This window comes from Metarhizium acridum, assembly GCF_019434415.1.
Source record: "Metarhizium acridum strain ARSEF 324 chromosome Unknown scaffold_1, whole genome shotgun sequence".
Taxonomy (NCBI): domain Eukaryota; kingdom Fungi; phylum Ascomycota; class Sordariomycetes; order Hypocreales; family Clavicipitaceae; genus Metarhizium; species Metarhizium acridum.
The window spans coordinates 2,749,074-2,762,606 of NW_027094015.1; the positions used below are offsets into that span (position 1 = coordinate 2,749,074).

The following is a 13,533-nucleotide window of genomic DNA, read 5'->3' on the forward strand; positions in this document are numbered from 1 at the left end:
AGACAAGAGTCTCTAGACAGCACAGCGCTCTTTTGTTCAGCTACCGAGACCGACCGAGGAATTTCAGGCCCTTCACCGGAGAAAAGTCGTCGGCTTGCAAAAACAGCCCCAAGTCTCCCAAGGCATCGTCCCCTTCCCAATGACCATTGACCAGATTGAAGTACTGGTCTTGGAACAAGTCGTCCGGGCTGCGCAGTTGCTCCCCACTGGGCGACAGCATCGGATCCCCTCGAGATGGCGCAGCCGATGCATCGCCATTGCTCCCGATAAAAGGGTCCGGTCGTTTCGACCCTGCCGCGGCGTCACTACCAGAGCCGTCCGTCTGCGCGGCGTGCAGTCTCTCGGCAATAGATCGATCCAGGTACTGGAGAAACAAATCAAGGACATTGTTATTGATCCTCCAGTATTTCTGGATCTCCTTCAGACAAAGCAGGCACATCTGTGCTCTATGCTCTGCGATTCGTCTTGAAACGCCCATTCCCCGCCGAATACTTATGACGTGGATGCAGAGAGCTGCAAATAGACTGGTGATTCTGCACACGGGAATGAGTCGAATGAACAATTTATGAACAAGAAAAAAGAGACAGAGAGAGAATTGGCGTCAGGCCGAGAGCTTACAGGTGCATCTGTCCGTATCGCAGCGTGCCGTGCGTGGACATGTCCTCCGCGATTCTACTTATCCTACAGGCGGCGGCGGTGACGACCTGGTTATTCTTGTCCCCTTCTCCGTATCGTAAGAAACTATTTCTGTGTATTAAAATGCGTAGATGACTGCGTCACCACGGGGTTAGACGAGATTTGCACCACGGTGCTCTTGTGTACGACTCACTTGTATGCTAGGTGCAGTAGACATGTCCATACAGACTCGCTACCTTCTTCTGTTGCATACCTCATGCTCTCTGGCAGACTGTCTTTCCATGCCTCCAGGGCGTTGTCGAGGTCTTTGACGTCGCCGGCCGTCGAAGCTCGTTTGCCAGGAGCAAAGTGTAGATCGATTACACGACCAACTTGTTGGAACCTTATTAGCTTTCTTTTAAAAAAAAACCATTCTGCAATTTTCGTACCGCCAGCAACTGGCGCATTCTGGAATCACACTTACGGAGTCTGGCAATCTCCACCATTTTGATGGTATACGTAATGTGCTCTGGTTGGCATGACCCGAACAGCGGATTGTTGGCACACAAGGCTTCAGACTCGAGATCAGTGGCGCTGAGAGGCTCAATGTCGCAGTCTTCATCTCTTATACGGCTGGGCAACCCCAGTGCTGCCGCTACCTGGCGCTCACGCACCTGTATGCCTGGGTCAGGGGTTGAGTCCAATGTCGGGGGGGCCTATGAATTCCCAGATGGCTCCATGGCAACATGAGCAGAAACTTACATAAATGGACCACCAAATTCTCCGTCGCATTCGATTCATATGCGTGCTTTTTGAAATCGATCGCGGTCTTGAGGGGTGGGGGGTTAAACTGTGAGCAGAGCGTATTCGCATCTTGGTCTGGACGTGGCGTGCTGAACTTACGATCTATGCAGTCCGTACGACTCGGACAAGGTGATGACGACGCCGAGCCAGTACCTGACATCGCGGACGTCTGCTGGGCCGCCACGCCAGAAGCTCATGAGAAATAGAGACTGTATCAGAATAATCTCGTCCTTTTCCCAATCGGCATGGAAGAGGAGCCTCGCCCTCGTGTAGAGGATGCGCTTGGCCTCGGATCGATCCTTGAATCCCATGGCTACGATGGTGTCATCGTCGCAGTAGGTGGCGCCTATAAACAGCATGGCCTGGAGCAGGAAGCGAGAAATATCCATGGCAGCCAGCCGCCTGGTCACCTCTGCTCGGTCTAGGATTGGGAAGCTTGGGTGGAACCATGTGAAGTAGGCCTGGAGGGCCGGGAGGCAAGTCTGGAGATCCGGGAGCGTGAGGGCGCCTTCGTCTCGCAAGTACCGCATGATGCCGGCGCTTATCCCGGCGCCTTCAACCTGCGACTGCGAACCGGGGCTCCCGGGGATCGGGAACGTGAGTCGCGGTTTTTGATTCGAGGCATTGCCGGCGCCCTCCAAGGCGGCCGCCTCGTTGCCGGGCACGAGCGTCAGGAAATTGGACTCCCCAAAGAAGAGCGTGCCGGCTGCGGATGCCGCCGAGGCCGGCGCACTGTTGAGGCCGGCGGTTGCGTCCTCGCTTGCGACGACCGGGCTCGACCGCGGTTCCAAGTCGGGCAGATGAGAGTCGCCGGCAAGACTCGAGGACGGCCGCACATTGGTGTCGACGGTGCGCGTCGGGCTTAATGACACGCTGGTGTCGGGAGGCGGCGCGGGTTCCAGACGACGAGACCTGCGCGGGTATCTGTCGTGGTCAATTAGCGTCGACTCAAGGGAGCGAACGTGTTGCGTCGTAAAGGCCTTGACCAAGAATTCACGCTGGTGGCGTACCGTCCACGGCGAGATGGAAGAACCTCGCATTTGGCCCCGGCCGCGGCACAATTCGTGCAGGGTTGGACTTCGGTCACATCACACCGCACACGACGGCTGTTGCATTCACGACAGGCGTGTTTTGCGCGGGTCTTCTTGGGTTTCTGGCCGGATGGTGCGGTGTGCGGCATGGCGCCTGCAGGGGAGGTGCGGCTGCGCTCTTAGAGGGACATTGGACTGTGCATCCAAAACTTGGGAGGGAGATGCATGTGGAGGGTGCGCATCGGTTACTTTGGATGGGTTGTGGCCGCAGCGGGTGAGAGAGAAGTGTGAGTTGGTGAGTTGGTGAGTGAGAAGGGACGCCGTTTGTGTGTGTGAGAGTGAGAATGAGAGTGAGAGAGGGAGGGTGTGTCTGCAACTGCCGTGTGGCGACTGACGACATCCTGGACCTGCTGCTTCCGTCAGACACCCCGATGACCTATATGCAATGCGATCCCGCGAATGTGCATTGGACCAGCATTCCCACTGCAAACAAGGTAATTCTTGGAGATTTATAGCGGCACGGGCCGTATGATGAGTTGCTGGAAGTATGGTTCTTCTTTCTTTCTTTCTTTTAGATTTTTTCAACTTAAATGTCTACATTGCGGCAATCCTCTTGCCCTGCGAGTATCCCATGCTTCCACAACTTACCACTCAATCAATAGCTTCTCGGCAATTTCAGCACCTTCTCACTTATATAGTTCAAAATCATTTCCCGGCTCACAGGCGCGATTCTGGGGACAAGACACTCCCTAAACCACCTCTCCACGTCGTATTCGGCTGCATATCCCATGCCTCCGTGGGCGAGAACGGCCCTCTCGCACGCCGTAAACGCTGCTTCTGCCGCCACATACTTTGCGCTGTTGGCCGCAACGCCGACGGCGTCTTGTTTGATATTTGCATCATGTGTGCTTTGATCATATAGCCTTGCCGCATGGTAGGTTGCCAGCTTTGCCGCTTCAAGCTTGACATAGGCATCCGCCAAAGGGTGCGCAACGCCTTGGTTCATGCCAATCGGCCTTTCGAAAACGACGCGCTCCCGCGCATACGACGCCGCTTTTGACAAGGCTGCATATCCGAGACCCAGCGCTTCGCCTGCCAAAAGACACCTCTCGGCATTCATCCCGTGCAGGATCATTTTGAACCCGCGCCCTTGCTCGCCTATCATGGCCGACGCCGGGATCTGGTAGTTGTCGAAAAAGACTTCGTTGGCGTCCACGGCCCGGCCGCCCATTTTCTTTATCCGCCGCAGCTCCAGGCCTGGCCTCGCGCGGTCCAGGTCGATACAGAACAGAGACAGCCCTTCACTTGGCTTCTCGGCCCGGTCTCTGGGCGTGGTGCGAGCCAGCAGTATCATTTTTGACGCCACCTGCGCGCACGTAATCCAGATCTTCTGCCCGGTGATGCTGTACCCGTCAGCGGTCCTTTGGGCCGTGGTCGACAATCCCAGAGTGTTGAGCCCTGCGTTTGGTTCCGTGACGCCAAAACATGTCCGCCACTTGCCGGATATGATGTTGGGAATCGCCTCATTCACCTGCTCTTGGGTGCCAAACTTGGCCAGCGGTTGGGTGGCATAGACGTTGGCGTGGATAGCCTGTGCTCCAGCCATGCCGGCTCCAGATTCCGCAATTGTCTGCATCATCATGGTTGCCTCGGACATGCCAAGGCCTGAGCCGCCGAGTGACTCTGGGAGTGCGATGCCCAGCCAGCCTCCCTTGGCGATGGCGGCGTGGAATTCTTTGGGATCCTGCTCTTTCTGATCGCGCTCTTGCCAGTACGAGCTCGGGAACTGGGAACATATTTGCTTGATGGAGTCGCGCACCAGGAGCTGGTTCTCAGTGAAGCCAGTTGTTTCCATGATCCGCCTCGTCTGGCTTGCGGAGAAGCATCGGCTTTGACATGATGGTGGTGGAGGGGGCCATGGCTGTGTAAGAAGTGACTTTGCTTGACGAAGGCCGAGTATTTGCGGCCTTGCCATGTTACGGATCATTTATGCGCCCATTGGATGAGTTGCAGGCACCCAGTGCGCATCGAGACGCTCTGCTTGTCACGTTGAATATTGAAACTTATACGGAGTAGACGAGTTGATTTCCAGGGTGGATTGTTCCCGATGGGTCGAAAAATTCCATGACATCCATATAGCCGACTCAACCCGCGTGGGTCTTGGCAATAACCGAGCCGACTACCAGCCAACCCCTTTACACGGTTTCACAGCTACGGCCTTGGCCTTGTTCACGTACGTAATGGACCACAGTCAGGAAAATCGCATTTCCCCTCCATCCTCATTTTTTACAGTCTGTGCGGAACAGAGGGTAAAGTCCTCCAAACCGGCATCCGGCACCGTCTCGTTTGGTAGGCAAAGTGCAATGTCTTCTCCCTTCAAGTCCTTGAATACGTGACCGTACTCTCTCTGTTTCGGACATTAGTGTCGTCGTCTTTGTCCACCCCGGGGGGTTCAAGTGCATCTGGCATAGTCGAACCTACCTTCGTGATCGCGATGAAATCTTTGTAAATGCGATCCCTCTTCATCTTTGGACGAACAAGGCCACCAACACCACCCATAAGGGCCAGAACGGTTGTAATCTTGCTGTCCCAAGTAACGAGTGCCGACACTAGTTCCCCGTCTACTCTTGTGGATTCAGTACTTCCGTAAAGATCTGGTTCCAAATTAGCATCTCCGACGACGGCATTTATCCACGTGGGCTTACTCTGCATCTTCTTTGCGACGACCATGTTGCGCCACCACGCCAATCCAACAGCCTTGTCAAACAGTATGGTGGGCCAGGCACCGTATGGTGTGATGACATCGTGTTCCTGCTCTTTCTGGCTTGCGATGGAGGGGATCCCAGCTGGGGAGATGTAGCCGATGATTTTATCCGTCTTCGGGTCTGTAGAGTTGTTGACAGATGCGAAGAGCCCAGGGACCTTGGTCACCACCGAGTTGCAAGTCCTTGCCCTCTCCGCGTTGCGATATAACCTCCTGTCGTTTTGAGACCAAAGAGTCAGCAAAATTTCCCACAGCCGAATTAGCCGACAAGACCCGTACTCACTTCACAAGGTCAACATCGTAGTATGGCAGTTCAAGAACCTTCCACGGTTCATGGCTAGAGAACCAGTATCCTTTTACATGTCGGTTAGCTCTAGTGTACCCAAGTAAAGGGAGACTGGACAATTACCTTGCTCGACCGTGATGGGCCCAACTCCGCCCACGTTGTATTCCACGCTTACAAGCTTCGCCCTCTTAACCTCCCACAGTGCGTCCCTGTCGTCTCGAGACAGCCCGCCAAAGGCGTTCAAGAAATGGGTGAATAGCTCGCCTTCATAGGGGTCATCGAGGTAGTTTGTGCCCTCGCATTGGTATCCCTGCTTTGCATTCTTGGGAGGCAAAGTCTGGTTGTTGATCTTTGCCACTGCGCACACACGGCCATCTCCGCGGTAGAAAACGGTAGCAGCCGTGGTCTTGACATAGTCCAACCACTTCTGCCAGCTCTTGGCGGTACGTTGGAATGATTTATTTCCGCTCAGCTCAAGGGCACTGATGCAAGCATACACGGCCCAAACGAGCTCACTGCAATCAAGGATTTCATGTCAGTCTAAAACTTTTCCACGGGAGGGGGGAAGGCACTTTAGAGCCTGCTCACCCGTTGTCCAAAGCAGGCACTCGGTTTACCCAGTCCCAAGTTGGAGACGGCTGGCGCTTGCTGGTTGTCATCCAAGGCAGAAACCCGCCAAACCCCGGGTAGGACTCGTTGAATTGAAGATATGTCCGGAGCTTTGTCTTCATGATGGATGCTGCAAGCTTCCGGGCTTTGGTGGGATCATCGGGAGTAAGGAAGCGAGCTGCTTTTTTAGAGCCAGCTATGGCGCGTGCATAGAGCATTATCTGGAGAGCCTAGGTCCATCAAACCAAGCTGTTAGACAACTCTCTCTCTCTCTCTCTCTCTTTATTCTTTTTCCAAGGGCAACACCTGGGTACAGAGCGCTTCAAGTACCTCTTTACTGGCAGCACTGAAGGTATGCTTCTGAGTACGCGCTCCCGTCGTCCAGTTGAGCTGTGTTCCGTCATATGTCATGCCATTGACCGAGTTGTACGCAACATTGTTTTGATGAAACTTGCCCTCCCAAAACAGGAGGTCCCGTTCGAACCCGCTCGGGTCCTTGAGCACAGCCTCCTGGGACCAATCAGCCGCAAATCGACATCGCGGATACGAACCCTGGGTTGGGTCGGCACGAGGTGACTGAAGCGAGGGCAAGGCGGATGCCACTGTCAGGCCACCGGCCACCAGGAATTGCTTCACGAACAATGATTTCATATTCTTGCCAACATAAATCAGGGACTTTGGCAGGAGGTGGTTCCGACTTTGTGTCCGTCTCGGTCAAGGCAGCTTCATTTATACTTGTGTCAAGACTTTGTTTGATTGCCACAGCAAAACCAGCCTTGGCCTGATGAATTGTTCAATGTCTGAAAACGCACTAGCCAACCCTAAAGCAGTTCGGCCCCTTGCAAGCGAGCCCAATAAACACACCAGACCAGTTGACATGTGCAGCCGCCGAGCCGTGGTGACGGGCCGGCACAATCGAGTCCAACCTTGACATCTGAATTCCATCCTTGGCTGACCCCAGACCCCGCCCCCGCTCCAGCTGAAAGGCAGATGCGGAGTTTTCTTGTTCAATAAAAGTGTGGATCGTCCACGATCCTCCACGTGGCGAGCGACGCTGAAGACGGCGTTTGACCGACATAAAACCCCGAAAGTCCCTTGCTTCCTCTCCCCGTTTTCCCCGTCCTAGGGCATTCCGGTCCCATCATGTAAAAGGTCCAGCATCATGTCAACATGAGCAGCTCGTTGCGCGGCTCGCCTCCACGCCCTCTGTCGCCAATCCTGGACAAACCACGCCGCCAAGCCATCACTCGAGCCTGCGACCGTTGTCGCCGAAGAAAAGCAAAGGTGCGGCTTAATTGTTTATTTCTCCGTCGGAGCTTTCCATGGCCCTCGGGCAGCTAACCTAACTCGAGTCTAAAAGTGCGACTTTGACAGCGCGGTTGGTACGTGCTCACACTGCCGAGACAACAATGTCCGTTGCACATTTGACTTGCCCTTAGCCAAGCGCGGGCCCAAGTCCAAGAAGAGAACGGATTCATCTATTCCACCAGAGTCTGTGTCGACATTCTCCGGTCGAAGAAGCATACACCACGCGCCGCTTGTCGGCCACCCTACCAGCTCGACCGCGGCCACTTTCAAAAGTCCATCAAGCTCGTCGACGACGACGGCATGGGAATCCTCAGCTCAACTCGGCGCTGGCGCCGCGCTGTCTCCAGCCTCGACTCGAGACTTTGCTTCCATAGCAAGTCCCCCAGCAGCGCACGGCATTTCCGCGGCCAGGCGGTGGCGCGCCTTGTCCAGAGCCCTGTCGCTACGAAACAAGGTCCTTGAGCAAATCGTTGAGCGATGCTTTGGCCTCTTTTTCGAGTATCTCTACCCCCTCACTCCCCTGGTACACGAACCAAGTCTTCGTGACGGGCTTTCCATATTTGCGTCACAGTCGTCCAACTCGGCGTTGCAGAACGCGGCGCCACGAAATGGAAATGACCGTGTGGCCGACACTCTGCCCGCCTTGAATCCTCCGGCATGGCCTGGAATTTCTCCTGATGTTGGCTCCGGTCCCGGCGGCGAGACTTTGGGATGTTGGCACGATGCCACATTGACCCTCATTACCGCCGTTTGTGCCGAGGCGGCGTTTCTTCTCCCCAAGGACCTCTTTCCCGAGGGCGAGACGGTCGCTGACATCTTCTTGCAAGCTTCGAGGGACTGCCTGAACAGCTATTTGGAGGCGGACCTGGAAAACCCGAATGCAAACTCCATCACCATTCGGTACTTTCACTCAAACTGCATCCATGCGGCCGGGAAGCCCAAGTACTCGTGGCACATCTTTGGCGAGGCCACCAGACTCGCACAGGTGATGAGGCTATACGACGAGGCCTCCTTGGAAGGGTTGCCACCCGTGGAATCCGAGCTGCGTCGCCGTGCCTTCTGGATCGTTTACATGGGCGATAAATCGGCCGCCATTCTAAACAACCGTCCAATAACTATGCACAAGTACTCCTTTGAATCTGGCGTCACTACCGCATATCCAACCGGAATGGACAACAGGTCGACCTCCACGGCCAACGTCTCCGACGTCACAACGTCCCCCGATAGCCACGACAGGAACCTCATCGCTGGATTCAATGCAAACTTGAAGCTGTGGCAAGCAGCTTCAGACCTCTTGATCCAAGTCCGACTCTTCCAAGACCAAAAGTCCATTGAGTTCGGCGCCGCAAATCGAACCAGCCAGGCACTAACAGAGTCCGAGAGGCAGCGCCTAGACTCGCTCTTTGTTCAATTCATCACATGCATGGACGATCTTCCCCCGTACCTGCAGTCATATACATTTGCCGCTGTCGGAAGCGCCGGCAGCCCCGTCACCGAAGCGAAGCAGTTCGTCATCCAATGCGCAAATCTACAGGTCTCCTTCCACTGTTTGCGCATGGTCATCACCCAAAAGTTTGAAGATATTGCCTTTTTTGCCCCGGGGGCTGAGCAAGCCGACTTGCGCAAGACGGAAATAGTGAGGGACATGCTGAGGGTGATGCACGAGGCGCCGTTTTGGTCTTTGCAGGTCAACGGCGAACCATATGTACGCTTGCCGTCAAAATCCTGTTTGACATTTGACAAACGTGTCAGAGTGAGCTAACTTTTTTTTTGTGCTTGCAGGTAGAAAAGATTAGGCTCATTGGTGCTACGCTGCTGTCTATTATTCATCGTAATCAGGCCTCACCGCTTGCGGCGCGAGCGAGAAGTGATTTTAGCGTACTGCTTGACATTTTAACAAGGCTTGATTCAAAGGCCTCGGACGCTCTCAAGAGTACGTCCACTTGGGCAATGTAAAGAGAAGAACAGGGAATTTGAGCATGGCTTTGGGTGTTTGGTTATTTGGGATTCATGGTTGTTGGGGAAAATGGCGCTTCGTGTACAGGTAGAGCTGGACGGACTATGGTTTGTGGATTTTCCATCTCGTCTCTGTAACTGTTTACCAATGTATGCCAACTACTGTATTTACTAGTCTTGCTTTGGTGCCCACTTTCTGGGGTTTATGCAATCATTCCATCTGCAGCGTGTACAATGGTTTCCCGTGCGACTTTCCCCCGCAGACATATGCAGCCCTAACATATACGAAAGAGCTCGAGGGTCCGTCGCCGTGATGAGTCGCATTAGCTAGTGATAAAGATGCCCTGTCTTTCCGCAAACATTTTCCTCAGCAGCAACGCAGACTGTTTGGGAGTCCGCTTTAAAGTCTTGTAATCAGTGAATGTAACGCCAAAGCGTGGGCCGTATCCATCAGACCATTCTGTGAAGCGGTTAGCTACAGATACTTGAGAAGTGGACAGGAACTCACCGAGATTATCAAGAAGTGCCCAAGCAAAGTAGCCTTTGATGACGGCTCCGTCGTCCACAATGGACTTGCATATGGCGTCGAGGTGAGAGCGGAAGTACTTGATGCGGTATGGGTCATTGACTGCTTCGTCGCAAGTCATCCTTATCCTCCCCGGGGCACGGGCAGCCATTCTCGGTGATGTAGATGGGCTTTCCATATAAATTGTATACCCGGGTCAGATGTTTGCGGAATAAGTCGGGGCAGGAACGTAACCAGTGTAGGCCACTCTCTTCGCCCACAGGAGTACCCTGTTTGTTTTGCTGCAGCTCGTCCACGTTGCCCACGAAGTCAGTATCCGACGCGGGCTCGTCTCTGTGCCGCGCGAACTGCGACGTGTAGTAGTTCATTCCGTAAAAGTCAGTGTCTGCCTCCTCCACAAGGGCAAACTCGGACTCTGTAAAGAGTGGGAGCCGATCGCCGAGTTGCTCGCGCATGCAGCTAGGATAGTCCCTCCTTCAAGCTATACTTTCCCGGTCAACTCTGCGAATTGAAAAATTGCTTTACAGTGGGCTGCTTACAAGATAGGGTTGGCGAACCAGCCAATGTGGAATTCCATCCGTCGCTCAGCAGCCTCTTCATCACGAGAGTCTGCACTGTCCCAAGGCTCGTAGTAGTCACCGTTGAGTGATATGCCAATCTGACCTCCTTGAGAGGGCTTAAAGTCCTTGTTGTAGGCAATGACAGCGCGAATATGGCTCAGAATCTGTGCCTTGCCCACAATCCAAGGCTCAGTGGCACTGTTGCCGGCGTCTGACTGGTCGTTTGTGCTACTTCTTCCAGGTGCATTGCCACCGGTAGAATATCCCTGCGTCTCAGGATCAGTCATTTTGCTCTTGTCGCAAACAAATATCGCTCAATGCAATGTTGAATGACTTACAAAGATGGATTGAATCCACGGCTCGTTCAAAGTGATCCAATTCTTCACCCTGTCTCCAAAGCGCTCGTAGCACACTCTTGCGTACCGCTCAAAGTCCAACTGAGACTCTTGAACATCAAGCCAGCCACCATAACGATCATGCAGTGCCTGGGGGAGGTCCCAGTGGTACAGAGTAGCCCAGGGCGTGATTCCTCTTTTGACGAGAGAGTCGATGAGTCTAGTTGTAGAAGGAAATGCCCTCCTCGTTCAGGGGGTCATTTCTGCCACCTTGCGGAATAATACGTGGCCAAGATATAGAAAACCTGTACGCCTTGGCACCATATTTGGTGAGCAGATCAAAGTCCTCTTCATACCGGTGATAGTGATCACAGGCAACATCGCCATTGGCTCCCTTGGTACGAGTTGGTTCGAGATGGCAGAAGGTGTCCCAAATGGATTTGCCTCTACCACCCTCCGCGACAGCCCCCTCTATCTGATATGCTGCTGTCGCGAAGCCCCATTCAAAGTCGGCAGGGAGGGGTGAGCTCTTACTGCCCATTTTTGTAAATTTTGGTGATGTTGCGACCGCAAACAGAAGCGCCGCTCACGCTGAACTGATTCGTCCTGACTCCTGAGGGACTGAAGTGAGCTGTTATTATAGCCTTCAGGCGCTGCTGCTTCTCGTCAGACGGAATTAATATTGAACATGTTCAATGGAGATACGGAGAATCAGACGACAACGGTTGTTTCTGTCGCATTTGCTAAATTCCCTTCATCTCCATAGCGGGATAACAAGTAGTATTATTCCGCCCGATTCCGCCGTCCAATTTTGCCGTTTTTCCGATATCCCGCACCGCGACCCGCACCTTCAATCCTTCCCCCACGGGGAACCGTTAGACTCGATTTATCCCAGTATTTCACGCTAGAGCCATGTATCAACTGAACAATATATATACACATGGTCGAGATGACATTGTTTGCATCGTTTCGACTCGGTATATCGATATCAGTCTGATGACATTCGTTTGGTGAGGGACCATCGAGTCTCCAGCTCAGTATTGTTCAAGCGTTTTTTTTTTTTTTTTTTTTTTTCGCAACTCCTCTGTCTGCTGCCATGGCTCCCTCTGCTGCTCATACCGCCGATGGCATCCTTCCGCCTGTTGACCTCAAGGCCATCCGTCCTTTCTGGAAGAGAAGAAATGGCATCCTGCTCTACTTTCTTCTCACTTCGTCGCTCTTCACGAGCGCTGCTCTTGGCATCGATGGGGTAAGGTCTCAAGTCTTACCATCTCTGGATCGGCAATCGTGCGTTTGTGCATAAGGCTAACACGAGATGCATCCTAGTCCATGACCAATGGCATGCAAGTCCTAGGCACTTGGCAGGAACGGTTCGGCCACCCAACGGGTTCAAAACTAGGATTCTTTGGCGCTTCCAACGCCATTGGCGGAGTGATACCGTTCCTCACGCTGAGCTGGATAGGTGACAAGTTTGGCCGCCGTGTCCCCACCGCTCTGGGCTCCCTGGTCATCATCGTAGGCGTCCTCGTTGAGTTCTTTGCAACCTCGCTAAACATGTACATTGGTGGCAAGATGGTTCTTGGTTTCGGGAGCGGCTTGGTTCAAATGACGGCTGCCGTGCTGGTGACGGAGCTGAGCCACCCCAAGGAGCGAGTCCAAGTGACGACATTCTACAACACTTCCATTGTTCTGGGTTATGTTATTGGCGCTTGGGCCACATACGGCTGCTCCCGGATCCCCAACCAGTGGTCGTGGAGATTGCCAACTCTCATTCAGATTGTCCCATCTGCGTACCAACTCGCCTTGATCTTCTTCTCTCCAGAGTCTCCGCGATGGCTGGTTGCCAGGGGCAGGAAGGAGGAAGCAAGAGAAATCTTGGTCAAGTACCACGGCGAATGCGACCCCAATTCGCCTGTTGTTGCGTTCGAGTTTGCGGAGATCCAAGAGGTCATTGCCAAGGAAGCCGAGCAAAACATCACCTGGAAGGACTTCTTCTCGTCAGTCCCCAACCTGAAACGAATCGGTCTCTGTTTTGCGACCGCAGTCTTTAGCCAAAGCTCTGGAAATCTGCTCGTGTCCAACTACCTGACGCAGATTCTCAAAGACACCGGCGTCAAGGCCGACAAGCATATTACTCTTGTCAATGGCATGGTCACGCTGTGGCAGTACATTGTCGCTCTGACAGTCACGGCCATAATCGACAAGTTCAAGCGACGGACATTCTTCCTCGTTGGTTCAGGGGGTGTCGTCGTCACATTCGTTGTTTGGACCATCGCTGCGCAGCACTATCTCGAGAAAGATTCGCTAGCTGCAGGCCGTGTGGTGCTTGCCTGCATCTTCATCTTCCAGGCATTTTACACTTTTGCATGGACAAACTTGGTTGTCACTTACCCCCTCGAGGTCGTCACGTACCAGATGCGGGCCAAGACGTGGGCATTTGTGCTGTTGACTATTCAAGTTGCGTCAATCTTTGGAGGCTATGTGAATCCAATTGGCTTGGAGAATATTGGCTGGAAGTTCTACATCTACTACTGTGTTTGGGTGACGGTGATTTTCCTCGTCGTCTACTTCTTCTTTGTTGAGACTGCGGGACCAACACTTGAGGAACTTGCATATCTTTTTGATGGCGCCGAGGCAAAGATGAATATCATGCATGCGACGAAGAGAATAAAGGATTCCGCAGCGCACATGGAGGAGAAGCCAGGGCAGAAGTTGATTTAGAGAGCGTGCGATGTGCTG

General features: G+C 53.5%; 8 protein-coding genes across 8 annotated transcripts; 2 read left to right on the forward strand and 6 right to left on the reverse strand.

Moving 5' to 3' along the window:
• Nucleotides 1-40: 40 nt before the first annotated feature.
• J3458_000791 (uncharacterized protein) lies at nucleotides 41-2,459 on the reverse strand (the record flags this gene model as incomplete). Its single annotated transcript, XM_066116337.1, has 6 exons — nucleotides 41-533; nucleotides 619-771; nucleotides 830-1,007; nucleotides 1,100-1,289; nucleotides 1,378-1,444; nucleotides 1,519-2,459. The coding sequence occupies 6 exons, from the start codon at nucleotides 2,457-2,459 to the stop codon at nucleotides 41-43; spliced, it is 2,022 nt and encodes a 673-aa protein (XP_065978219.1).
• A 646-nt stretch (nucleotides 2,460-3,105) lies between these two features.
• J3458_000792 (uncharacterized protein) lies at nucleotides 3,106-4,437 on the reverse strand (the record flags this gene model as incomplete). Its single annotated transcript, XM_007812919.2, has 1 exon — nucleotides 3,106-4,437. The coding sequence occupies one exon, from the start codon at nucleotides 4,435-4,437 to the stop codon at nucleotides 3,106-3,108; it is 1,332 nt and encodes a 443-aa protein (XP_007811110.2).
• A 264-nt stretch (nucleotides 4,438-4,701) lies between these two features.
• On the reverse strand, nucleotides 4,702-6,760 carry J3458_000793 (uncharacterized protein; the record flags this gene model as incomplete). The annotated part of the gene is made up of 7 exons (XM_066116338.1): nucleotides 4,702-4,857; nucleotides 4,932-5,104; nucleotides 5,156-5,427; nucleotides 5,498-5,567; nucleotides 5,624-6,015; nucleotides 6,089-6,339; nucleotides 6,440-6,760. 7 exons carry the CDS (start codon nucleotides 6,758-6,760, stop codon nucleotides 4,702-4,704), a joined length of 1,635 nt encoding a protein of 544 aa, XP_065978220.1.
• A 313-nt stretch (nucleotides 6,761-7,073) lies between these two features.
• J3458_000794 (uncharacterized protein) lies at nucleotides 7,074-9,373 on the forward strand (the record flags this gene model as incomplete). The annotated part of the gene is made up of 3 exons (XM_066116339.1): nucleotides 7,074-7,393; nucleotides 7,470-9,122; nucleotides 9,200-9,373. Exons 1-3 carry the CDS (start codon nucleotides 7,280-7,282, stop codon nucleotides 9,371-9,373), a joined length of 1,941 nt encoding a protein of 646 aa, XP_065978221.1. The 5' UTR covers nucleotides 7,074-7,279.
• Nucleotides 9,374-9,488: 115 nt separating this feature from the next.
• Nucleotides 9,489-10,050, reverse strand: J3458_000795 (uncharacterized protein; the record flags this gene model as incomplete). The annotated part of the gene is made up of 2 exons (XM_066116340.1): nucleotides 9,489-9,833; nucleotides 9,882-10,050. The coding sequence occupies 2 exons, from the start codon at nucleotides 10,048-10,050 to the stop codon at nucleotides 9,697-9,699; spliced, it is 306 nt and encodes a 101-aa protein (XP_065978222.1). The 3' UTR covers nucleotides 9,489-9,696.
• A 384-nt stretch (nucleotides 10,051-10,434) lies between these two features.
• J3458_000796 (uncharacterized protein) lies at nucleotides 10,435-10,746 on the reverse strand (the record flags this gene model as incomplete). Its single annotated transcript, XM_007812922.2, has 1 exon — nucleotides 10,435-10,746. The coding sequence occupies one exon, from the start codon at nucleotides 10,744-10,746 to the stop codon at nucleotides 10,435-10,437; it is 312 nt and encodes a 103-aa protein (XP_007811113.2).
• Nucleotides 10,747-11,014: 268 nt separating this feature from the next.
• Nucleotides 11,015-11,335, reverse strand: BGL1B (Beta-glucosidase 1B; the record flags this gene model as incomplete). Its single annotated transcript, XM_066116341.1, has 1 exon — nucleotides 11,015-11,335. The coding sequence occupies one exon, from the start codon at nucleotides 11,333-11,335 to the stop codon at nucleotides 11,015-11,017; it is 321 nt and encodes a 106-aa protein (XP_065978223.1).
• A 441-nt stretch (nucleotides 11,336-11,776) lies between these two features.
• On the forward strand, nucleotides 11,777-13,515 carry J3458_000798 (uncharacterized protein; the record flags this gene model as incomplete). Its single annotated transcript, XM_007812923.2, has 2 exons — nucleotides 11,777-12,043; nucleotides 12,121-13,515. The coding sequence occupies exons 1-2, from the start codon at nucleotides 11,891-11,893 to the stop codon at nucleotides 13,513-13,515; spliced, it is 1,548 nt and encodes a 515-aa protein (XP_007811114.1). The 5' UTR covers nucleotides 11,777-11,890.
• Between the last annotated feature and the right edge of the window lie 18 nt (nucleotides 13,516-13,533).